This window comes from Zophobas morio, unplaced genomic scaffold, assembly GCF_036711695.1.
Source record: "Zophobas morio isolate AGI-343-1 ecotype UQ-CSIRO unplaced genomic scaffold, CSIRO_AGI_Zmor_V1 ptg000030l, whole genome shotgun sequence".
NCBI classification, from domain to species: Eukaryota; Metazoa; Arthropoda; class Insecta; order Coleoptera; family Tenebrionidae; genus Zophobas; species Zophobas morio.
The window spans coordinates 14,955,968-14,983,099 of NW_026972135.1; the positions used below are offsets into that span (position 1 = coordinate 14,955,968).

The window sequence follows — 27,132 nt, forward strand, 5'->3', positions numbered from 1 at the left end:
AGTTTTGGAATATTATGCAAATCGAAAGTGGAATTTTGATAATGAGTGTTCTAAAACCGCCAGAAATCTTTTAGAGCCGGCTGAAAAGAAAATGTTTAAAGTGGATCCAGAAGGGTTTGATAGTTATGATTATTTTATTCAATGCACCCTAGCATGTCGTCGTTACATTATGAAAGAACCAGATGAAGATATTCCAGCTGCATTAAGAAGAATGAAAATGTATGTTAACACATTTCACTTTATCCATAAATGATTTTTATAAACTAATTTCCATAATTTATTTACTATTTAAGTATTATTATTTAAATTACAAGCAAATAATTTGAACGTTTTTGATTAATCTTTGTATTTTTCAGGTTACGTTATCTTGATATGTTTTGCAAGACTATATTTATCGTTGGGCTATTTTATTATCTCTGTAGATGGGTGTTAGGGTAAAATGTTATAACACAGGCTTATGTAGATAGTGAATTTATTTTAATAGGCAGAATCGCTTTTATTCTCATGAAAAAATATTCATTTTACTTATTTTGTTAAGTTAGGGTTCAATAAATACATATTACAGGCAAATGTGGCAATACTGGTGTGCTAATTTTACTATAAAATAAAGTTTTAGTTAAAGTTAAGCAGTTTATTTATTTTCTTTATCCGTTCCTGAAATTTAATAGTAGTTAACGACGATATCTAGATGAATTCCTAGAAAAAGAGCCCAATTTTGGGTTTAGGGCATGACAATGTGTGTGTGCAAATATTGAAAAACACTGGTTTACTTTCCATCCGCCGAATGGCCACTTTCATGTTTTCTCAACGTTTCATGAGGTCTTACGTTTCCGTCTGCCTAGTGGGCCGATTGTTGTCAAATTGTGTATGTAGGTATGTTAGCAATATCATGTAGATGGTACAATTCGAACCAAAATTTGTCTAACCAACAATGTAATGACGCCACCTCAAAATTTTGCATGATAAATGCTACATCAGTTTTATCAAATTACATACTAGTGCATAAATCCGCCTTGATTTTTTACTCAAAGTATCCAGAGTTTCACAAAAAATCAAAATTGAATAACAACATTTTAGACTAATATAAGAGCATGTAGCCCTTCGCTCCCATTTAAAAGTTCTAAATATCTAAAATCAATTATTTTTGTTCCACATGCTAAAGTTTGATGGACAATCATCGAAAGTGACATTAATTACAACAATGCCACATTTTGATAACAAATCTAAACTAAAGATAAAAGAACAACCAAGCGGAAATTTTCACTGCTAGTTGTTTGCAATTAGCATACAGACAAGAACCTGTTGTTCGATACTTTATAATGTCAATGTCAACACAACCATATTTTTTTCCATTAAACTCTAAATGTTGACGAACTGCCATTACATCGAATGAAAGCGAACATACAAGTTTTCGTGTAAGCGTTGACATTTTACCGAGAGTAACGTAAAAAGTTTATCGGTGAATCCGAAAGAACCTTCAATGCGCTCACGAACGAAAAGTATTTTTTTGTATGACCATTGCTTTTTCGATCATTTACCGTACAGGTTTCCATAGTAGTAAGTTCAGTTTACGGGTTGCTACGACTAACAACCAAGAGGCGAACAGTAAGCAAATTACTTAGTGTTCAGCTGAACGGTGAGTAATCACGCATTCAAGATTTTTTAAATTTTAAATTCCATGCTTGTTCGACTTCGATATTTTCGCTTTCAGAATCACTCATGATTGATATTTTAAGCAAATAAATCACTCACTAATAGTCGCGGAACGAAAATTAACTCGAAATCAAGCCAGATCAAATCTAAATCGACAGCGGTCAAAATGGAAACTGATTTTTAAAATTGTTGTTTATATTAATCGAAACCATAGCAACAAATTTTAAATAAAAAAAAAGACCTCGTTGATGTTTGATATACATAAATTCTTTCAATTTAAGAATTTGATAAAAAGACGCAAATCTTTTGATGGTCGTACAAAAAATAGTATAAGCATCACGAACGTTAAGGGGGTTTACTGGTCTCAGACAAATTGGAGACGTCGCTTCGCTCCGTCTCCAAACTTTTGTCTTCGACCAGTAAACACCCCTTACCGTTCTTAATACTTAATATACTATTTTGATTACACTAACGTTAGAGCGCATTGTATTTGCCTCATAAATTACGAATAACTTACTCTTTCAAAATAGCTGAAACATATAGTAGGCATGGAATTTGGCTGCAAAACACGTTTCTTAATGAATGTCTGTCAAAGCAACTTTCTTAAAAATGCCTTACGCATAAAATTATTCTTCCACTATTGCTATTAACATAAACTAATATATATATCGCTTTTATTCATTATAAGCAAGCTTATGATTCTGTGCTTTTCTCAATTATTGAATGGAATTTTGGAAACCCACCCTTCAAGTAACCTTAAATAATCAAACGATTCCATTAAATCCAATAATGATCAAAAGAGGAATTTTTCAAGGCGATTCCCCGTTTAGCAATAAATCCCCTTTCCGACATCTTGAAGAACTGCAGTTATAATAACAAATCTAATGAATCTAACAGAACAGTTTTCCGGTGATATTGGAATGAGCTTCGGTGTTGAGAAATGTAGGACTCAAACAACCAGAAGAGGTGTTCAACAACAAATACTAAGTATATACAGCACAGAATATCGAAATAATCGAACAAATATCTGGAATTTCATCAGTCTTCCCATACTGATCATACCAAAATTAAAACAAAACCCAAAGTTAGACAGAAAGAATTTAATGAAAGCAGTAAATACACACTGTGTTCCACTGCTAATATATTTTTTTGGAATAATTAAATGATCAAAAACTGATTTGGAAAATTTAAACACCTCAACCAGAAAATCATTCATACAATATATGTAGAGGACATCAACCGAAGTCATCAGTTGAGAGATTTTCATTACCGAGACAGAATGGAGGAAGGGGATTCCAGAACTTTGAAAATTTAAACAAGAGATAAGTTTCGGAATTGAAAAAATATTTCCTGAGATGCGAAGAAAGAAATGAAGTATTTCGCACCATAGGAAGAGCAGACTTGCACCACACACCCTTAAATACATCCAATAATGAAAAAATCCCCACACTCCACAAACAACATAATAAGTAGGCTAAAACAAAAACAACAGCTTGGAAAATTTTTCAAAGAGCTAGACGAAATTCAAATCAACAAGGAAATGTCATTGATTCGGGTCGAAAAATCAAGTGTATATACCTAGTGTCGCCCATTTCCGGGTCAGTGGTGATTTTATGCTTATACATATTAATTAATAATTATATTTATTTAAAAAACCTCTTTTTAATTTTACTTTATATATTAATCTTCTTGCAGGTCATTTAGGCCCATAGCTTTGAGATGCGTCTCCATTCCCTTCGGTCTTTTATGTTCTTCCTCCAGCCCTGCATTTATTTTTCTCCTAGGTCTTCCTCTATCGCTATTTTCACTTCTTCCTTGGTGTGCCTCTTTTCCTTTTGCCCTCCTGAATTTTCCACGCCATCATCTTAACTTCTCTTTCTTGGGTCATTCTTTCTAGGTGTCCTAACCATTGCAATCTTTTTATTTTTATGAAATTGCTTACAACTTACTGTGTCATTATATAAATTATATATTTTTACTTCCCGAGCGTAAGCAAAGGAAGTATTGTAATCGAGTCCGTCGGCCGACTCTCTACTTTTACGTTTTCTCGATCTTTCATGACCCCTAGAAGACGAAGAAATAGGTCTCCCATTTCCGTCTGTCTGTCCGTCTGTCCGTCTGTCCGTCCGTCTGTCCGTCCGTCTGTCCGTCTGTCCGTCTGCCCCCGGATTTTTATTAGACAGATAATCTCCGAAAGTACTCGACCGATTGTTGTGAAATTTTGTACTTATATTAAGAATATCACGTAGATGGTAAAACGCTAACCAAAATTTGTCTAATCATCCCCACCACTAATGCGATGACGTCACTTCAAAATTGTACATAGTAAATGGGTTTTCAATTGTATAAAATAACATAGTCCTACACATGTAGTTTACAACTCTGAATCGACTTTTCACCCGAAACGTCCAGATTTTTGGAAAAAAAATCAAAATTATAAAACAACATTTTGAAATTTAATTTTTAATCTGCTAACCAGAATGATTTGAAATGTTGCAGATGTTTTAAGGCTATAAAGAGCATCATAAATCTTTAGTCAAAAAATATTTGCTTATCCCCTCCAAAAACTTGATGACGTCAGCTCAAAAGTTTGTGGAATAAATCATATCTAAAATGTACAAAATATGATGAGTCTGTACTTGTGATCTATCACTCCATTCATATTTTTTGGATTTGCATATACAGGGTGACTCAAAAAAATTAATGAATGCGTAAATTTATTTTACTGATTTACTCAGAAAGTACAAAACCGAATGCTTTGAAATCTTGCAGATGTTTTAAGCTTATAAAGAGCATAATAAATGTTTGGTCAAAATATATTTGCTTATCCCCTCCAAAAACTTGATGACGTTAGCTCGAAAGTTTGCCGAATAAATCATATCTAAAATGTACAAAATATGATGAGTATGTACTTGTCATTTATCACTCCATTCATATTTTTTGGATTTGCATATACAGGGTGATTCAAGAAAATAAATGAAAGCGTAAATTTATTTTACTGATTTACTCAGGAACTACAAAACCGAATGCTTCGAAATCTTGAAGATATTTTAAAATTATCATAAGCATGGTAAATGTTTGATCAAAATGTATTTGGTCGTCCCCCCTAAAAAATTTATGACGTCACCACAAAATTTTGCTGAATAAATCCTATCTAAAATGCAAAAAATATTTGTATTTGTACTTGTGATTTATCATTCCATTCATATTTTTTAGATTTTCTTAAGAGGTGGTTCAAAAAAATTAATGAAGTCAATTTATTTTATAGATTAAATTAAAGGCAACACTTATTATTAGTATTACACCCCAACCAACCCAATTTGGTAAACACAAAATTTGTTAAAGGAAAAACTCGGTTGAAACATAAGGGTAGCACGCTTATTTACATCGACTTTAACATTACAGACCTGCATTTGTTTTATGCGTTCACTTGGTTCCGCGAATGTGAAATATACATGTTTATAATCAACCAATTGTGAATTTCACCGTCAAGAATTAAAATAAAACCCAATGTTTTATATAATAAGCGGAAGTCGAAGCAATAAAACCGATGGTCGTTTTGTTTACAGTTTCTCTGTTTGACTCTCACGTATGCTGTTACGCCTGTCATCTTAAATTAAGAATGTTTATACATACACGATTTTCAGTTGCCTCTGATACGTATACGTGAGTAAATTGTTTCGTTATTTTATTGATTATTACAAATCAATATTCAAAACGACCCAATTCATTTTCCCGAAAATTTGAGAATATAATAATTTGATTCTTAGTATTGCACTACATCTATCCCAACTGATATACGTGTCCTTGCAAAAATGTTGATGACGTCATCGCATTTTTTTTTAAATTCCCACTACAAAAATGTAATGAGAAAAAAAACACAATAGGCATGCAGTCGTCAAGTTTCCGACAGCGAGGGAAGTACTGTCTAAACTCTTTAGACCAATTTTTTCATTAGTTCTTCTTTCCCATCCTCCTTTTGTAAATCTTATATATTATATTATATATTATATATTATATATCTTCCTTTTCCAAATTTCCAGTCTTTGTTTCATTTTATTTGTCATAATCCATGTCTCGGACACGTATGTTAGGGTTGGTCTCACTATGGTTTTATATATTTTTAGTTTTGTTAGCCTTAATATTTCTTCAATTTTCATAATTTTTCTTAATCCTCCTGCACAGTTGTTACTTTTAGCAATTCTCAGTTATATTTCTTTGTCTTCTTGGCATTTGCTGGTTATCAACACCCTTAAGTACATCTTCAAATTCTACTTTTATTCCTTCTTGTCTGTATATTTGTAGATTGTTTTTGTTTCCATTCCCACAATTATTCTTTAGTTTCATATATTTTGTTTTTTGTTTAAATTCTAAGCCTACCTCTTCTGCCTGTCTCATTAGCTTTGCTGTTATCCTTTCTAATTCCTTTCTGTTCCTAGCTAGTAGGACTAAATCGTCTGCATAGGCTAGACATCGATGGCTTCTGTTAAATAGTAGACCCTTGCTGTTTACATCACTTTTCCTTATAATACTTCCTGGTATCATGCATTATAATGATTACACATTATCAACACCTGAAACTATTGTTGATAGCTTTATAATCAGTACTTTTGTAGTGTATTTACTGACTCGAATAGCACAGGTTTAAACTCTGTGTCTGCCGATTGTAACGTCAATTTCTCAATAGATATAGATCATATTTCTAGAGACGAAATTCTGGTCACCTTAAATCATTGTAAACATTTATTTACCGCAGGAAGTGCGGCATCCCTAGCTTTTTCCTGAAAGATACTGGCTCAGTATTAGTTGAACCGCTATTTTGTATATTCAATCTTATCCTTAAAACATCATCTTTCCCTTCTATCTGGAAAAAATCCATTATTTGTTCCATATTTCAAAAAGGAGACGTTAGGTTGATTTAAAATTATCGTCCAATATCTCTTCTGAAACCATTTTATATAAACGGATATATACCTCTGTTAGGCAGTCAATTTCGCCCTTTCATCATGTCTTTATGGAAAAAAGGTCAATAACAACTAACCTTACGTGTTTTACGCAAGATGTCTCTGAAATATTGAATGATAATGGTCAAGTGGACGTAACTTTTACTGATTTTCAGAACGTCTTCGATAAAATTGATCACTTCATTTTACTAAAAAAATTGCGCTTGATGGGATTTTCTAACTCTATGGTACAATTATTTTCTTCTTATTTGATTGGTCGTGAGCAGCGTGTACGGTGCCAACATCTGGGGTTCCACAAAAATTTAATTTGGGTCCGTTATTATTTTTAACATTTGCCTAATGTATTACTAAATCGAAAATTACTATTCGCTGATGACTTAAAGATTTACCCCAAAATCACAAGCATTGATGATTGTCTTCAACTCCAAAAAAATACCAATATATTAATTAACTGGTGCTTAAGGAATCGACTCACTCTTAGTATTCTAAAGTATATTGTCATGTCCTTCACACGAAAATTAAAACCTATCGTCTTCACATACGCTATGGGAACTTCGGAGCTTAAAAGAACAGATATCTATAAGGATCTCGGTGTCGTATACGATATGAAACTTAGCTTTGTAAACCATATACAGGATACCGTTGCCAAAGCATTCAAAACCTATTGATTCATCCATAGAAATTGCAAAGAGTTCACGAGTTTAAGTTATATTGTTGATGGGACATATCCCCCAGGTGGCACTGATCATGCCTTGTTACTTCAAAGATTTCAGTTCACATCACTCAAAATCCGTAGAATACCATGCGGCATATTGTTTTTACGGAAACTTTTGAACAAGCATCATGCTCGTCAAGTTTTTAAGTCACCATTGAGTGTAATATGCAATAATTTCAATAAACCTTAAACCTGCGACATCCATCACGACGTTATTACAAAAATTAGACACCACATCGTAGCTTATTTGGACAATGGAGGTTAACTTAATTTATGTTTTTTTTTCTCTTGTTTTTATTTTTATTTTAAATAATTTCAACGTGTTATTTACCTAGAATGAATAATGCATATTTTCTGTAATTGGGTTTATTTATTTATTTAGAACCGCATTGAATAGTGTTGTTGACATCGGATCACCTTGTCTGAGTCCTTATTGTTTAACATTGAAACTAGTTTTTGCTTTTATTTTTATTCTGCTGATTGTGTTTTTCAATATCATTTTTATTAGTATTTATTAGTTTTTCTTGTTTTCTTTTTTATTGTTTATTAACTTCGTCCTGTTCACAGTATCGTAAGCTCTTTTGAAGTCCACGAAGAGTAAATGAGTTGGAATTCCATATTCGTAGTTTCCTACCATGATTTGCTTCAACATAAATATTTGATCGATTGTCCCTCTTTCTTTTCTAAAAGCCTCCTTGATATTCTCCTAGAGCTTTTTATTATCGATGCCAGTAGTTTGTATGTAACGTCTAATATCCGGCGTTTCTTTCATTTCCCAAATTTGCTTTATTACCGGCTGGATATCGTCTTTCAGTTTTTAACCATATCTTAAGTTTTCTTTTGTAATTCCATTTCTCCCTCGGCTTTTGTTGTTCCTTGTTGTTGTTTACGAAATGTCTTTGTTACTTGAGAGGTTTTCAATTATCAGTATTTCCGATAAACACAAAATTTCTACTATAGTATTCCTAAAATTTTAAATTCTAAAATTTACTTTCCTGAATTATTATGTCAAATTAATTTCAATATTAGTAAGTGTCTTATTTTACCCAGAAATCAACAATTCTTTTATGTGCACATATATATTTTTTAGCCTTTTCACCATTGTATAAGATTCTAAAATTTGGTAACACAGCACAAAAAGGTTGATTTATTTAGTTCAAATTCCAAAGTGATAATATTAATAAATTGATGTGCGTGATTTATAAAACAAGTTTCTGAAGAATTACTAGCATGTACGCATGTTCCGTAATTGGGTTCTCACCTGTGGAACATCGCAACTTATAACAATAATAATAATAATAATAATTCATCATCTGGTTTATGATCTCCTCTATCTCTTCTCTTGTTGACACTGCTATATTTTCATTATTTAAAGTTCTTTTTTTTGGTACTTGTTTTTGCTCTTCTCTCTGACTTCCTCTGATTTCGCTGATTAATATTTGTGCGAAATACTCTTTCCATCTTAATTTTCCTTCATCGTCGCCTATTAAGCTACCTTCTATATCTTTTAAATATTGCGTAGATTCGTGTTTTGTTGACTTTACGTTTTGTATGTCTTTATAAAAGTTTCTTACCTATTTCTTCTGATATGCTTCCTCTATAGTCTTTATTTCTCTCGTTTCTTCTCTGCAGCATTTTTATTCTGAGACTAAATATTCTTTCCTTTCTCTTGCTTTTCTTTTACTCACATATCTTTTTGTCGCTTCTGTAACTATTCGTGATTCCTCTTGTGTTCTTTGTCTTCCCCTTTCCATTGCTTTAGCTTTGCTTTAACCAAAAAGTGGTCTGAATCTGCGTCGATCCCTCGACAGGTTTTCACTGATGTTATTAATCTAGAGTGTTTTTCTTGGATCAGCACGTGATCAATCTGGTTTGTTTCTTGTCTTCCTGGAATTATCCATGTTCCCCTGTGTATATCTTTTCGTCGGAATTGCGTACTTACTATTTTCATATTTCTTTCTAGAGCAAATTCGATTAATCTTAGACCATTGTTGTTTGATTCTCCATGCTTGCTGTGCTACTATTTCTTTATATACTTCTTCTCCCCCTAATTTCGCATTTACGTCTGCCATTATAATTATGATATCTCTTTTTGGTATTTTGTCGATAACTCTTCATCATTTTCTTTTTCTTCTGTCGGTGCGTGTGTATTTAGAACGAATCGATTTTGTTTTGTCCTTTTACCCTTATCCCACAGATCCCATCTGATATCTGCATAAAGTCTATTATTTTTACTTCCCGAGCTTAAGCAAAGGAAGTATTGTAATCGAGTCCGTCGGTCGACTCTCTACTTTTACGTTTTCTCGATCTTTCATGACCCCTAGAAGACGAAGAAATAGGTCTCTCATTTCCGTCTCTCTGTCCGTCTGTCCGTCTGTCCGTCTGTCCGTCCGTCTGTGCGTCTGTCTGCCGTCCCAGATTTTTATTAGACAGATAATCTCTAAGTACTGGACCAATTGTTGTGAAATTTTGTACTTATATTAGGAATATCATATAGATGGTAAAACGCTAACCAAAATTTGTCTAATCATCCCCACCACTAATGCGATGACGTCACTTCAAAATTGTACATAGTAAATGGGTCTTAAATTGTATAAAATAACATAGCCCTACACATGTAGTTTACGACTCCGAATTGAGTTTTTACCCGAAACGTCCAGATTTTTGGAACAAAATCAAAATTATAAAACAACATTTTGCAATTTAATTTTGAATCTGCTAACCTGAATGTTTTGAAATGTTGCAGATGTTTCCAGGCTGTAAAGAGCATCATAAATCTTTAGTCAAAATATATTTGGTTATCCCCTCCAAAAACTTGATGATGTCAGCTCAAAAGTTTGCCGAATAAATCCTATCTAAAATGTACAAAATATAATGCTTCTGTACTTGTGATATATCACTCCATTCATATTTTTTGGATTTGCATATACAGGGTGACTCAAAAAAATTAATGAATGCGCAAAATTTATTTTACTGATTTACTAAGGAACTACAAAACTGAATGCTTCGAAATCTTGAAGATGTTTTAAAATTATTATGAGCATGGTAAATTTTTGATCAAAATGTATTTGGTCGTCCCCTCCAAAAAAATTTATGACGTCACCACAAAATTTTGCTGAATAAATCCTATCTAAAATGTACAAAATATGGTGAGTCTCTTGTTGTGATTTATCATTCCATTCAAATTTTTTCGATTTGCATATACAGGGTGACTCAAAAAAATTAATGAATGCGTCAATTTATTTTATTGATTTAATCAGGAATTACAGAACCGAATGCTTTGAAATCTTGGAGATGTTTTAAAGTTATCATAAGCATGGTAAATTTTTTATCAAAATGTATTTGCTCATCCCCCCTAAAAAATTGATGACGCCACTCCAAAATTTTGCGGAATAAATCCTATCTAAAATGTACAAAATATGATGAGTCTGTACTTGTGATTTATCATTCCATTCAAATTTTTTCGATTTGCATATACAGAGTGACTCAAAAAATTAATGAATGCGTGAATTTATTTTATTGAGTTAATCAGGAACTACAAAACCGAATGCTTTGAAACATAGGAGATGTATTAAAGTTATCATAAGCACGCTAACTTTTTTATCAAAATGTATTTGCTAATCCCCCCTCAAAAAATTTGATGACGTCAGCTCGAAAGTTTGCCGACTAAATCCTATCTAAAGCGTAAAAATATGATGAGTCTGTACTTGTGATTTATCACTTCATTCATATTTTTTAGATTTTCTTAAGATGTGGCTCAAAAAAATTAATGAAGTCAATTTATTTTATTGATTAAATTAAAGGCAACACTTATTATTAGTATTACATTGGACCAACCCAATTTGGTAGACACAAAATTTTTTAAAGTAAAAACTCGGTTGAAACATAAGGGTAGCACGCTTATTTACGTCGACTTTAACATTACAGACGTGTGCGCTGTCTAGGTTCCGCGAATGTGGAATAGACATGTTTATAATCCACCAATTGTGAATTCCACCGTCAAAAATTAAAATAAAACGCAATGTTTTATATAATAAGCGGAAGTCGAAGCAATAAAACCGATGGTCGTTTTGTTTACAGTTTCTCTGTTTGACTCTCACGTATGCTGTTACGCTTGTCATCTTAAATTAAGAATGTTTATACATAAACGATTTTCAGTTGCCTCTCATATTACTAGACAGCGGATTTCTGTCGGGCTACGTCACGATTATAGGTGGGGACGCGCCGGATCGCCGGGACTCAATAGCGGGTGATAGATAATCACTGAATTTAATCGGTACTAATTCCATAAATATAATTAACGATTTATTAATCAAACGGCTAAGTAAATGAGAACGGGAATTAACAGCAGAGTGCAACGAAACAGCGTTATTCTAATCTCAAATAAACGAAGTGCAGTCCGTAACCGCAATGAATTCGCATCCCGTACGAGCCGTACCGAGTTTGGCCTTGCCTAGCCTGACAGAAATCCCAACTGATATACTTGTCCTTGCAAAAATGTTGATGACGTCATCGCATTTTTTTTTTAAATTCCCACTACAAAAATGTAATGAGAAAAAAACACAATAGGCATGCAGTCGTCAAGTTTCCGACAGCGAGGGAAGTACTGTCTAAACTCTTTAGACCAATTTTTTTTTTTTATTTCAGTGTTACCCATGCTTTGTATCGTTTTCATTAACTCTTCTATGTTATCTTCTAGTTTACGTTGATTCCTTAATGGCGATTTCCCCGGACATCCACAGTTAAATAATAATAATTAAATAATGACATGCAGTTAAAAAATAAAAAAAAAAAGTAATAATAAAAGTACCAACTGTTAAAAGCCGGCCACACACACAGAGGGAAGACTGTGCAGTTAAAAGTGTGCACGCTTGTCGTAAGTTAAACCCGTACTCTCTAATTGCACACACACACAGAGGGAAGACTGCGCAATCAAAAGTGTGCACGCTTGTCGTAAGTTATTACAGTGGCGTGCATTTGTATTATATAAAAAAAAAAAATTGTAAAATAAGTCAGACGTCATTTAAAAATACGACGCTAATGAATTAAAACTCAAGCGTGCAGCGACTTGTCTCCACACACAGTGCGTTTTCCCCGCGCAGTTATAACTGTGCACGCTAGTAACAGACTTGAATGCACATGCCAGATTCTTCCCCACACACTAGGAGTTTTAACTGTACCCCGTGGCACGTACATTCAAGTCTTGACTCTTCCCTCTGTGTGTGTGGCTGGCTTTAACCATTTTCATTTACATTTAATTTGTTTTAAATGTATATGGCAAATTGTCAAATAAATTAATTGAATAATTATTGAATTAAAATTAAAATGATTTAAAACATTAAATTCATTTCTGAAATATCTGAAAACGCTTAGATGCTAAATTACACAAAAAACGCATTTATATTGTAGCAAAGTTATGTACGAAGAATACAATTTTTGATAATTTAATGTAATTTTTTTCGTTTATTATTCATACACAGGAAAATGTATTAAATCAACAATTATTATTTAAAAAAAAAAATAGTTAGCACTGAAGAACATCGAAGCCGTTATTGTTTTGTAATTTTGTTAGCTATATTAATAAGCGTTTTAAAAACTAAATCGCATTGCTGGGTACGGCGAAGGACGATCTCGCCGGACCTGGCGCAACATACGTTCCGCTGGTAAACAGTGTAGTAGACAAAGAGAACGATGAAACCGTAAGCTGCTACTAAGTCAAAACATCGAGCATTATGCGTTCCTGGATACGGCGTGCCGAAATCTCGCCGGCAAAGCGTGTTTATCAGCATTTAAAATTAGCAACAAATGCTTTATTTTGTACCTATAATATAATAAAATATATTTTTTAATATATATGTTCTATCCTAACGTACATTCAAACTTCATTTCTTTTTTCGTGGTTCTTAATGTTGTTTGAGTTGAAGGCCCTTTCCGTGTATTCTCTCTCACTTTACTAACACGACTATGTTTACCGATTGTTTTACTTGCTCATAATTTTCCATAAATTTGAAATTTTTTACTACTGTTTACCAACAGGATTTACTAAAGCTTATTCATAAGATTGAGTTACCAAATAATCCAAATTATTTGGTAACTCAATAGTAGTATCTTGTATAAATACAGAGTTAGTCACGAGAGAATTACTTCTGAAAATTATTTTTACGCAACCCAAAATACTAATACCCTGTATCACTTGATATTATCTAAATTTAAAATGAAATGCCTAATCCATGATTGCTTTGACTTTGGCAGTGTCACTTTGACGTTAATTAATTTTTAACATTTTTTTTCATCGTTGACTCGCCTCTAGAGCCCCATTGGATCGACGACATACAGTCAGATCAATCTGGGCTATACTGAAGCCGTAAGTGCTCTACCAATGTTGTTCGCCGCTAATGTGCATGTGTTAATTCGCCATCTCTGCGTCACCTAGAGCCTCTTTGAAGTGCAAATCTGCAACCTCTGGATTTCTTCAGCCATCCAATAACAAAAAAGCCGTAGCATCCCCCCAAAATGCCCAACATTTTCAACAGATTAGTAGTTAAATTATTTACTTACTTGTTTGAGTTTGTGTTGTAACCTTTGCATAAAATGCCGTAAACGGAATTTTTAGAAATAATGTTCTCGTGATTAATCGGTTGTAAAAGATCAAGAGGCACACTAACAAATTTATTAGCGGCACCGGAGGAGATTTCCGACTGGCTGCGGTACCACCGTGGACACTCGCGTACCCTCATTTTCCACAATTGTTAAAATGAGATTGCCAAACTCAAAGCAATCATGGATTAAGCATTTCATTTTAAATTGAGTTAGTATCAAATGGTACATGGTATTATTATTTTGAGTTGCGTAAAAATAATTTTCAGAAGTAATTCTCTCGTGACTAACCCTGTATATAAATAAAAAATAGTCACAATACAAAAAATCTTTGTACATCAGGCGATTTAAATTTTCAACAAGCAAACAAAATAAATGTTTTCTAATATTCACCTATAACAATAAAGTAGCTTTCTATTTGGTATTTACAGTGGCCTTCTTGTAATATAGAGCAAAAATTGTACAACAATATTTGTAGTGACAACAAAGTAAAACTATTAATTTTAGTACAGTCCGCCGTAATGTTGCTACGACATTTTGTTGAAACATATTTGCTACTTTCCCCTACATGTCTGTCTACAAAGGTGCAGCAGTTTTACAAGAAACTGCATTTACATTTCTGGGAGTCAAAAAAAACATTCGATGCAAGAAGGAAGGGTATAACACTGCAATACCGAAACCGAGATCAGTTCTTGTCCAACATGTTGCACCCAAGCAAAAACCTCTTTCCTAACAGAGTCGCCGAGTTATTTCAAGACAAAACAATTCTTATAACTGGTGGCACAGGATTTTTAGGAAAAGTGCTCATCGAAAAGTTACTGCGGACGTGCTCTTCACTCAAAAAAATTTACGTAATCATACGGGAGAAAAATGAAAAAAATGCTACCAAGCGTTTACAGGAAATTTGTGACGGACCAGTGAGTGCTCTTTTTTTTACATTAATAATGGTGGTAAATTCTATGACCACTATTCACAGCTTTTTGAAAAACTTCGCCAACAAAAAGGAGCAACTATATTTGATAAAATCGAGGCGATTGATGGTGATGTAATTGCACCAGATTTGGGTCTATCAGAAACCGATAGACAGAAGTTGATCCAAGAAACGGAAATTATTTATCACTCAGCTGCTTCGATTAAATTCGATGAGCCGCTAAAGTCCGCAGTTTTGCTCAACGTTAGAGGAACCAAATCGATGCTGGAACTAGCTGAAGAATGCAAAAATCTTGTGGTGAGTTTTAGAAAATTTTCTCTTTTATTATTTTAATTATAATTGTTTGGATTAAATTTAGAGGTATTCACGTAATATCGTGTGTCAGAAAACGGTGAAAGCGACTACGTTCTAATTACAAATAGTTTATAATTATAACTAATATTATTAAAATTAATTTTGGTGCACATTTTTTAAAACACGAATGCACGCAAGCACGCGTGAAGAATTTTTAAGAGTTGAGCGGGAAAATTTCATAAAAGTTTACACTTTCTCTTTTAGGTCTTTTGTCACTTATCCACTGCCTATTGTCACGAAAAGCAAGAAGTCCTTCTGGACACTTTGTATCCACCACCGGCGGATCCTCACTGCATGATAAAATTATGCGAATGTATGAATGAAGAAACATTAAGTGCCATTGACAGCACGTGAGTTTTGATTTTCTGAATGAAGACACAAATAATTAACAAAAAAGTCCGTTAAAATATTTAACAACTGTTTAGCATTCGCAACGACAAAATATGTTTTTGTATTTTCTAATTAATTTATTTTGAGTGCAAATTCTAACTGATTATTGCAAAAGTGCAACGATGCAATAGATTGTTACGTAAAATAACGTGAAAACACAATTTTAGATATATCTTGAAGCTGTAAAGCAATATTCAGAAAATAATTGCGTGTTAACCTATAATTGGTTGCTAAACATAATGGTTCCATCTACATAAATAACTGCATTGCGTTACTTTTTGTTATAGATGTGGTTATTCATGTGCAATTCCAATTAGTGTCGTATTATTAACATTTAGTAGTAAAATTTATGTTAAAAACTCAATAGATTGGTTTTAATTAAGAAAAAATATAAAACTTTTCTGTATTTTGATTTCGCATTACCAGTATCTGAGAATTTATTGAACGAATCATCGACTTGGACGTTTCATAATATTTTCTCCTACGGTGGTACAGGATACTGGCGATTGGACGTGTGTCGAAATACTAACTAGAAAATATCTAGTAAACCACTCTCACGTAATACATACCCATGTCTTAGATTCATAAATTGTAACATTCGTTTTTGGTTCATGCCCCAAACTTTCATATCTGTCGCTACTCAAAATGAGTCCTTCACCATTGAGTAATAGTAAATTATACCGTTATAGTTAATATCATTTTTGTAAAAAACCGGAATTATATACACAAAGCTTTTTAGATTTATTTTGAAGTTTTGTTGCTAGATATGTTAATCCATCAAGAATTTTCGATTCGATGATATCTGAGGGTAAAAGTTCCATAATATATTATAATCACAATTTTTTTACGAGTGTTTGGAAAATTTCTACGTTCCTAGGTAACACTATTAGCACGCAACCTAGGAGAGGCCAGAGTACTCCTACGCTGGGTAACCGGTAATAAAAGCAACACACACACACACACACACACACACACACACACACTATTTTACTAGAGCGGCAAAAATATTTCCTCACTAAAAATTTTAAAATTTTTTAATATTTTTTGGATTTGCATGTACAGGGTGACTCAAAAAATTAATGAATGTGTGAATTTATTTTATTGATTTAATCAAGAACTGCAAAACCGAATGTTTTGAAGTCTTGGAGATGTTTTAAAGTTATCATAAGCAAGGTAAATTATTACTGATGACGCCACCCCAAAATTTTGCTGAAAAAAATCCTGTCTAAAATGTACAAAATAGGATGAGTCTGTGGTCTGTATCTATGATTTATCATTGCATTTATATTTTGTAGATTTGCTCATACAGGATGACTCAAAAAATTAACGAATCAATCAATTTATTATTGATCAAATTAAGAACGAACCACCCCATTTTCTGGAAAATGTGAGAAGACGCTGGTTTTTATAACAATAAAATCATCTGTTTCGAGGCGATAAACTCATTCAAATCAAACAAATGTCTACGTGACATTCTTCCGATGTATAAACATAACATTTTTAATACTAGGCATATTGCGCAGGTAGCTTTAGTCCCGTTGATAATGTGGTGTAAATAAATTTTTTGCACTCATGACCTTGGCGCATTCACCAGTATGCGGGAAGTCGAACTTGCCGCACACGTGATTTTTCTTTTCCGTAACGTAAATAGGGCGGAAACGTCAAATTACTAAGTGTTTACGGTACCGTCAACGTCGCTGTTTATAAATAAAGCTGGGTGGTCGAAATTTATTCATCCTCACTACCCGTCAGCAGTGCCGGTGCAACCTTGCCTTACTCGCTTCTCGCTTTCCAACTATGCATTATTTTTGATAATTTATACGAATAGTTTTATTTTCAGCGAGACCGACACTTGAAAATTATTAAATATATTAAGGAGAACATACGCAGCACATAAATTCCAACTGCCTAGCCCTATAATTATAAATAACAAGACGTTCGTGAAGCCTGCTTCTCATTTAGATTTGTTCAAACAAGTAGCTCAAAAAAAATTAATGAATGAGACAATTTATTTTATCCATTAAATCAGGAACGGCTCACTCGATTTTCCTAGAAAAATTTCGGAATACAGTACTGTTATTTTTAGTATTAGACTGCACCAATCCAAGTTGATATACGTGTCCTTGCAAAAATGTTGATGACGTCATCACAAAATTGTGTAAAGCAAAAACTTAACTCGAAAATGTTGGATATGTGTCATTGTACGTCAGGAGCGAGGGAAGTTCTGTCGAAACAACTTTTACATTAAAATCACGAGAGGGTTATTTTTAACCTAAGTGTTATAATATAATATTTCATGTAGAAATAAACAAAGCTGCATTGTGGTACATATTTATTAAAAACTTTAAAACATTACAATTTTCAAGTATCGATATTTCAGTTTTTTAAATCTTTCTTTCAATTTATCTTTAATTTCAAATATTTTTTTCCAGACATTGGTGCCACTTAGGAACTATTGTGTTCTGTGCATCACAGGTTTAAAACTCAATAACAAGACGTCAGATTATTGTAGGTTTATTCCGCCGCCATGATGCCACCGTCTGTGCATGTGTGTGGTGGGGTTATGCAACCTCTTATACACAAATGCTTACACATATGCTACATATCTCCTCCCTTATGTTCGAAACTAATTCTAAATATCCTTGTTAATACAAAATAAGAATAATAACCTTAACTAACAATAAAAATCAATAAATACAACTATACATATGAATATTCGATACTAGCGCTCGTCCATAACAAAGTCTGTGAATTTGTTAGGCAGTTTTACAATTCTGATAGGTCTATTATGATTTGTTCTCGGATTGCTGGCTGGCTCAACGTGTGCATCCGGCAAACTTCGATCTGGAACATGGTGTGAAATTTCAGGCTCTATTCCAGATTCTGCAGAGGGACCCGGAGAGGCTGAGCTACCTGGAGGAATATCAGGAGTGGTGGGAATTGGTGAAGGATTATGGTACTTTATTGGAATACCGACCCTGGTCGTTGGTGCATTTGTTTTGATACTGACGTTTTCGTCCGCTTTATTGCTGACTGCCTCTATCCTCCCTTTAATTTGATTTGGGTGTCTTTTCCAAATCATTCCAATCTTAGTTTTGCACATATACGTCGCATTTGCTATCTTCTTAACTATCGTAGCTTCCATCCATTTATTTGTTGACCTGTAGTCTCTAACGATTACTTTATCATTGACCTTGTAACTCCGTACTGCGCGCTCGGCCCGTGTTTTGTTAGTGTTTGTCAAATAGGGTTTCTTCTCTTTCAACATGCTCACTCTGGTGTGCAACTTTCTACCAAACATGGCTTCAGCTGGCGAAATGCCTGTTGTCGTATGTGGAGTATTTCTGTTAATCATTAGAAATCGTGCCAACAATGTAGATATTGGCACGTCTTTATTTTTTTCGTCTACTAGTGCGGCCTTTAATTTGTTTTTCACGGTTTTTACAGCATTTTCTGCGAGACCATTGCTTTGTGGATTATAGGGTGAGATTGTCAAATGCTTGATGCCGTTTCTATGAAAGAACACTTCAACTTCTTCAGACACGAAGGTTGGACCGTTATCTGATACTATTGTTCGTGGTAGTCCGAACCTCGAAAAACAATCGCGTAACATTTCGACGGTAGTTTTGGAGGTTATGTTTTTCATTGAGTAAACCTCAATCCATTTTGTACAGCTGTCAATAATTACCAAATAATCCCTTGCTTTGAATGAGAAGAAATCTATGTGTACAACTGAAAATGGGATGCTAGCTTCAGGCCATGGAATGTTTGTTTTTGGGGGATGTGCTGCTACAGACAAGCATGGTGCACATGCTTTGCACATAGTCTCTATTCGCTTATCTATACCTGGGAACCACAAGTAAGATCTAGCCATTGACTTCGTCCGCACTATCCCTTCGTGCGTGGCGTGTAGCTCTGTTAATACTATGTCTTGCATGCTGGATGGTATTACAATGCGGTCACCATAATACAAACAATCATTTTCCACATACAAATCTAACTTACGATTGTGATATGCCTTTATTTCCTCATCAATTCTATTAGGCCACTGTGTTTGAACGAAACGTGCTATCTTTTTTAGGACAGGGTCGTTTATAGTTTCTTCACGAACCATCATGTTATCTAGAGGTACTTCAAGATTCGCAAAATAAATATTACTATCGATATGCTCTTCATGGTCCACAACTTCCTGTAATGGCAATCGTGACAGGCAGTCTGCCACTACGTTATCGCTTCCTTTTATATGTTCAATTACGAAGTCGAAATTGGAGAAATACAAAGCATATCTTTTGATTCGATTTGCATAAGTTTGGTTGATTTCTTTCCGCTTGCCAAAGAGGGAAATTAACGATTTTTGGTCACTTCTTAACACGAATTTATGCCCAAATAGGTATTCTTGGAACTTCGATACCGCAAAATAACATGCTAAACTTTCCTTATGGACGGTCGAGTAATTTTGTTCAGATTTGCTGTAAGTTCTCGAGATACAACAAACTGTTCTTTCTGTGTTGTCAGGCATTTTGTGGGAAAGAACTCCAGCTATGCCCCTCTCTGATGCGTCGCATGTCACAATTATCGGAAGGTCAGGATTAAAGTAGGTCAAAACTTCTTCTGACGCAATAATCAGTTTAATCTGTTCGAACGTGCTTTCGCATTCTTGATTCCACACAAACTTTACTCCTTTCTTGAGTAAATTGTACAGCGGTGACAATTTGTCCGCTAGATTATTCACAAATTTGCTGTAATAGTTTACCATACCGATGAACGACTTCAATTCGGTGACTGTGGTGGGTCTCGGAGCTGCCACTATCGCCTTCACCTTGTCTTTACTTTTGCTAAGTCCATCTTCGGATAAATCATACCCCAAATATGATACTTTACTCTGTAGAAACTGGCACTTCTGGAGATTGACGGTAAGACCCGCCTTTTTCAATATGGACATTACGTTTCTTAGGGTATTTAGATGGTCTTCTCCACGTTTGTGTCCAACTAAAATGTTGTCTTGAAAGGTAAATACATTATCTATACCCTGAAATAATTGGTCTATGTGCTTCTGAAAGTAGAAACTAGCGCATTTAATTCCGAATGGCATTCTATTGACTGTGAATAAACCTTTGTGCGTTGAAATAGTTACTAATTTCTTTGATTCATCATCCAATTCAAATTGCATATATGCATCACTGAGATCGATTTTTGAAAAGAGATAGTTACCATTCAAACTGGCATAAATTTGTTCAATGCGTGGTAATGGATAAAAGACGTCAATTAAGTTCTTGTTCAGACTTACATAGCTTCCACAGATACGTATCGTTCCGTTTTTTCTCATTACTGGAACTATATATGAACTCCAATCGGTTGTTATTGTGGGCGTTATAATTCCCCGTTGTTGCATTCTTTCGAGTTCATATTCGACTTTTGCTTTTAAGGCTAAAGGTACGGGTTTGGGTGGATGATGTGTAGGAATAGCATTAGGTTTCAACTTTAACGAAATTTTCCCGTGTTGGTAGCATCCCAAGGTCTCACTGCAAACCTCTGGGAATTCTGCCTGTAATGTTGCCTTCACATCCATTGAGTCCACCGCGTTTATTCCTGCTGGAGTGAAAATAATGTTAAAATTATTGATGAAATCCCTGCCTAACAATCCTGTCATAGCATTTTCAATTACAAATAGTTTTAACTCACTTGCCATATCTCCATATTCTACTATAACATTTATGAATCCTAATGGTACAATTGATTCACCTGTGTAACCTTTAAACGACATTACTGTTGGATGAATTTGGTAAGTGTTCAATTTATTTACATAAAACTTGTTGCTTATTGCAGATATGCCGGAACCTGAATCTAACTGCATGCAATATTTTTTGCCATCTATTAACACGGAGAGTTCGATTGGCTTAAGAGTGTTGTTAATGTTATATATAGAGTTTAGATAATGTCCTTCGTCATATATACTAACCTCGCTTCCGCTTCCTTGTTCACTTTGTAGGGTCTCCACTGCGTTGATCTGCCTTGCCCTGCAGACACTCTGTAAGTGTCCCTTTTTGCCACATGCATTGCAGGTATAATTCTGGAACTTGCACGTTCCAGCATGTGTTTTGCCACAGCACTTACATTTCACAGTGGTTCTGCTTTGGTTCTTCACTCTTCCCATGTCATAACTTTCTTTATACTCTTCATTTGCATCTGGTTTTCTGGGTTTGTGTTGGTTTCTTCCCCGGAAGTTGCCTAGTTTACTGTGACCACTGTATACTGCCTGAATTCTGTCCTCGCTTCCTTTACCAGTGGTGTATGCTAACGCCAACTCCTTGCTGTTGGCAATTTCGATTAACTTCTCGAGACTTTGACTGACTGGTTCTTCCACTAGTCGGTCCATAACGGGTCCCTCTCGCATTCCCGACACGAACCGATCAACCAGTGTCTCTTGGAGGTGCTCAAACTTACAGTTGACCGCGAGATTTTTTAATCTTGCATACCATTCATTAGAACTTTCTTCGGTGGTTTGGTGGGCTCGGAAGAACTGAATTCGTTCCCTAAACACGTTTACTTTTGGACTGAAATGCTTTTGGAGCTCCTTTTTCAGCTCTTCTAAAGACTTGTCCTTGGGTGGAATTGGAAATGATAAATCGCGAAGTATCTTGTATACATCCGTTTCCATCTGACTTAGCAACAGGGCAACTTTGCATTTTTCGTCCACGATTTTGTTAACGAGGCAGAACTGTTCGAACCTTTCTTCGAAAATCGTGAAGTCACTGTCCGGTGTGAACGTAGGGATAATGCCGATGTAACTAGCCATGCTTGAGAGTGCTTTTCAGAACGGTTAGACTTTCTCACCTTTTCCTCCCGTTCTTGCGTTGAACGTTACTCCCTTGTATTCATAATTTGCTCGTCGCCATATATTGTGTTCTGTGCATCACAGGTTTAAAACTCAATAACAAGACGTCAGATTATTGTAGGTTTATTCCGCCGCCATGATGCCACCGTCTGTGCATGTGTGTGGTGGGGTTATGCAACCTCTTATACACAAATGCTTACACATATGCTACAGGAACGTGAAATTTACATAGAACCATAAACTTATTGTGAGCTGTTCCTCATTTTTTTTGTACATGTTTCGCAATTACCCTGTATAATTTTAAAGTAAATGTGCAACTCGTATGTTTCAAATGAGTTTTTACTTTATAGTTTCTCCAGTTCTAATTCGGTTTTATGTTAGTACTCCATTGTGTAAAAATTAACTTGCTTAATAATAGATTACTACTGCCGGTGCTGGAAGAATCATAAATAAGGGTTTAACCATAGCGTTACCATTATACTGTATAATGGTTAAATCCTTAATTATGACTGTCCCATCACTGGCAGTCGTAATCTGTTGTTAAGGAAGTTAACTTTCACACATCGTAAAACCGAATTAGAACTTGGGAAACTATACACAATTTTGTGATGACATCATCAACATTTTCACAAGGACATCTATATCAATTTGGATTATCGCAGTATAACACTAATAATAACAGTATCTTATTTCCAAATTTTGAGCAGATCGAATGAGCCGCTCCTGATTAATCAATAAAATAAATTAACTCATTCATTAATGTTTTGAGCCACCTGTATAAGCCAATCTAAAAAAATATGAATGCAATGATAAATCACACATTTTGGGTAGAATTTATTTTACAAAATTTTGAGATGACGTCATCAATTTTTTGGGTGGAATAAACAGACACATTTTGATTAAAAAGTTACCATGTTTATAATAACTTCAAAACATGTCCAAGATTTCAAAGCATTCGGTTTTGCAGTTCCTAATTAAATCAATAAAATTAATTCACGCAATGGAAAATCACAAGTATAGACTCATGATATTTTGGACATTTTAGATAGGTTTTATGCGGCAAAATTTTGAGCTGATGTCATCATTTTTTTGAAGGGGATAAGCAATATATTTTGATTAAAAAATTATTATGCTTATCACAATGTATTTTTTTCCAGAATTCGAGGCTGGAGTGCTAATAACTACACTTTCAGTAAAGCTCTGACTGAAGCTTTAGTCGAAGAAAAAATGGACAAACTTCCCGTCGTCATCCAGCGACCAACTGCAAGTATTTTGCTTTGAATAAGTATCGAACACTAACACTTTTTTAGTTATTCCTACGTGGAAAGAGCCAATTCCTGGATGGACTGATAACATAAATGGACCCATGGGACTTCTAATTGGTGCAGGAAAAGGAGTGATAAGAACAATGTACGCAAAAGACGACGCCATTCTGGACTGTTTACCCGTGGATAGTGTGATAAATCTTCTAATCTGCAGTACTTACGATTACGTCACTTACAGGTAAAAACATAATGAATAGATGACATTATGTTAAACTTACGTCACAAGAAGTTGTTAATAATTATAAATTATAATTATGAGAATATAATTCATGGATCACATGACCCCATTTCTTCCAATAGAACCGAAGCAGCACATTCAACTCGTGCTTCGCACTCGTTGAATCTGCAGCTCGGTTTCACTCGAAATATTATCGATAATAATCATATCACTTGTTATATTATAATTGAGAATATAATTCATGTATCACATGACCTCATTTCGTCCAATAGAATTTGTTAATGCCCTTAGTTACATGTCTATCACAGCCATAATAATTTTTTTCACTAGCAGCCATGAAGCATGCAAATGTCGACTCATTTAGAGGTAGCAAATTCAACTTTTGCGACCACGGGTTAAAAAAGAAGATTGAGGTTATGTACGCAATACTTGATGTGATTATTTCTTAAAAAATGAATAAATGTGTGCTACTAACATTACTTGAGTATACGCATGGTAGTTGCAGACGGTAGAAGATAAAATGATTAATTCAGCGACAAGTGTAAACGGTTTACTCTGTGTTGAAGATTTAGATTAAGTTTGATTAGAAATCCAAACAAAATCATGTTGCGTCAAAAAATTGAACGTTTATTTTTTCAATTTATTGTCTTATGGTTTCTACTAGTGAAAAAAATAGTACATTACCCACGGTTACAAAGCCGACGCTGCGCGTCTCGGGTTCTAATTTGCGCTCGGTCTAGAATGCTTGGCTTTGCAACCTTGGCTAATAATATACTATTATTGCCTTATTGTGGTCTGTTGCTACCTAAATTTAAAAACTGTCAAAGTTGACAAACTTTGGAATTTCATAATTTTTTTTGTCTATTATGGCTTGCCAACGTTGGGGGCAAGCCCAAAACGACGAAATCAATTCTGTTATCAAAAAATGTGTTCATTTATTATATTCTCATGTTGAATATAACTCGTGATATGATTAATAATCGAAGATATGGCTCGTGAAACCGAAGCAGCACATTCAACTCATGCTTCGCACTCGTTGAATCTGCAGCTCGGTTTCACTCGAAATATTATCGATAATAATCATATCACTTGTTATATTATAATTGATAATATCGCGAGACACGACCGTGAATTTTTTATACCGACTGGCGTAATCTTGAAAGAATGCAATACAATTATAGGTAATAGAACTCATTTATTTCCTTTCGCCAGAATTTCGACTAGACGCTTTCAGTACACCGAACTTATTTAACTTGTTTTTTTTGTGTGTATGTAATTGAGATCTTTAACGTCAGCAGAGATCAGTTTAAATTATTAGCAAACGCCACAGTAACAGTTTGCGGTAAATAAAAATGTCAGACGGTGAAAGTTTTATTGCTAAAACATTTCGATAATTTTTCCAACCTCAAAAGTTTTTAATACACTTTACATAAGGCAGCTTAAAATTAATCATAAAAACGCGTACATTCTTAGCAACTTTTATATTCACAATAATTTCTGTTCTAGAAGTCGCAGAGTGTACAATCTAACCATTTCCAGAGAAGTCAAAGTAACAGCCAACAAACTTTTGGAAACAGGCAGACAAGTTATAAACACAAAAATACCTTTCGATATGGTTATTTGGTATCCAAATGGGTCTTTGAAAAGTTCTCGTCTGTCACACTATATCCATTTCTTGTTGTTTCAGTTATTACCCGCATTCTTTATCGACGCAATTTTTTTACTAATCGGTGTAAAACCCTTGTAAGTCGCCATAAAATAATGTTTTCCCAATGACCTAAATTTGTCTTTTTTAGCTTGATTAGAGTTCAAAAAAAAGTTTTGAAAGGCTACCAAATTTTTGAATACTACGTTAACAGAGAATGGGATTTTCGACACGATAATATGAGCATTTTTAGAGATTACTTAAATCCGAGGGAAAGAGAAGAATTTATAATGGATCCCGAAGGTTTTGATTTTCACACATACATAACAGATTGTATGTTGGGAGCTAGACGTTATATACTGAAAGAACCAGACGATGGTATTTCATCAGCTCTGAAACGAATGAAAATGTGAGTATTGTGTAACAGTAATAGTCAATAACCTCTCAACACATACTTAGTACAAATTTTCACAAAACTTTACAAACGCAATTTTTCTTTGTGTTTAATATTTTATTATTTTTTACTATCATCAGTATTAAATCAAAGCGATCGAGCAGAGGTAAAACCTGTTATGTCCACCCTATAGCAATTGACTTTGAATTCCACTTGTCAATAATTCTGTGTTCACGCAACCCAAAATACACGTTTCACAGTTAACTCGACAATTTTCATGTGTGTTAAACAATTTTGAATCAAAGTATGCTTTACAAAAAAAATTAAACGTTAACATTGACATTTTCTTGTAGGATTTGTATGCATGTCTTTTTTTCTGTTTCAGGTTGTGGCTCTTGGATAAAGTTTGTAAAATCGTTTTTACTACAGGAATTTTGTATTATATGTGCAAATTTTTTCTATTTATATATTCCAACAAGGTTAATTAATTTTCTATTCAACACAATTTTAGATGGTATATACTCTGTCCACTTCACTTGTACCTCATAAAATTATCTAGAGGTTTGAAAATTTCATTCTACCCTATAAAATGTTATGGCAATAAGGAGACGGACAGTAGTACAATAGCAAGAGATATTTACATAAAGTTGTCGCTTGCCGGTAATCCCCAGATGTTAGAAACAGAATAATTCATGTCCGGACAGCGCCCATCGTTACTCATGAGTACAACTACCTTACCATTGTACCATTGTCCATCTCGTTATCGTCAATAAAATTTTATAAGGTAGAATGATAAACGTTGAATTTGAATGAGGTGAAGACGTCAGTCATAAAAATGTGTAACTTTAAAATTAAATTTGCATCATTTTTTGTACCATATTAGCTTCACAACCAGAGCATTATCAACTATAAAATTTTATAAGCAACAAATAAAATGGACAGAATATACATAGTTAACAATAAACGTAAAATAGCAAAATATGTAACGTATTTCCCACAATAAAATATGTGTAACTATTTTCTTAAAATTGTTTTTTCAGTACTTACCTTATTAATTACATTAAAGGAGACAACAACATAACAAAGTACCCGAATTTCTTGTAGTATAATAACTATAAAAACATATGTACAGTCGGGTTTTATTTCTCTTT

General features: G+C 34.1%; 1 protein-coding gene across 1 annotated transcript; it reads left to right on the plus strand.

Annotated features, from left to right (window-relative positions):
• Window positions 1–14,402: 14,402 nt before the first annotated feature.
• LOC135138111 (fatty acyl-CoA reductase 1-like) lies at window positions 14,403–26,973 on the plus strand. The gene is made up of 8 exons (XM_064067978.1): window positions 14,403–14,846; window positions 14,906–15,157; window positions 15,419–15,564; window positions 23,597–23,706; window positions 23,750–23,942; window positions 25,449–25,685; window positions 25,739–25,996; window positions 26,367–26,973. Exons 1-8 carry the CDS (start codon window positions 14,451–14,453, stop codon window positions 26,467–26,469), a joined length of 1,695 nt encoding a protein of 564 aa, XP_063924048.1. The 5' UTR covers window positions 14,403–14,450; the 3' UTR covers window positions 26,470–26,973.
• Window positions 26,974–27,132: the final 159 nt, after the last annotated feature.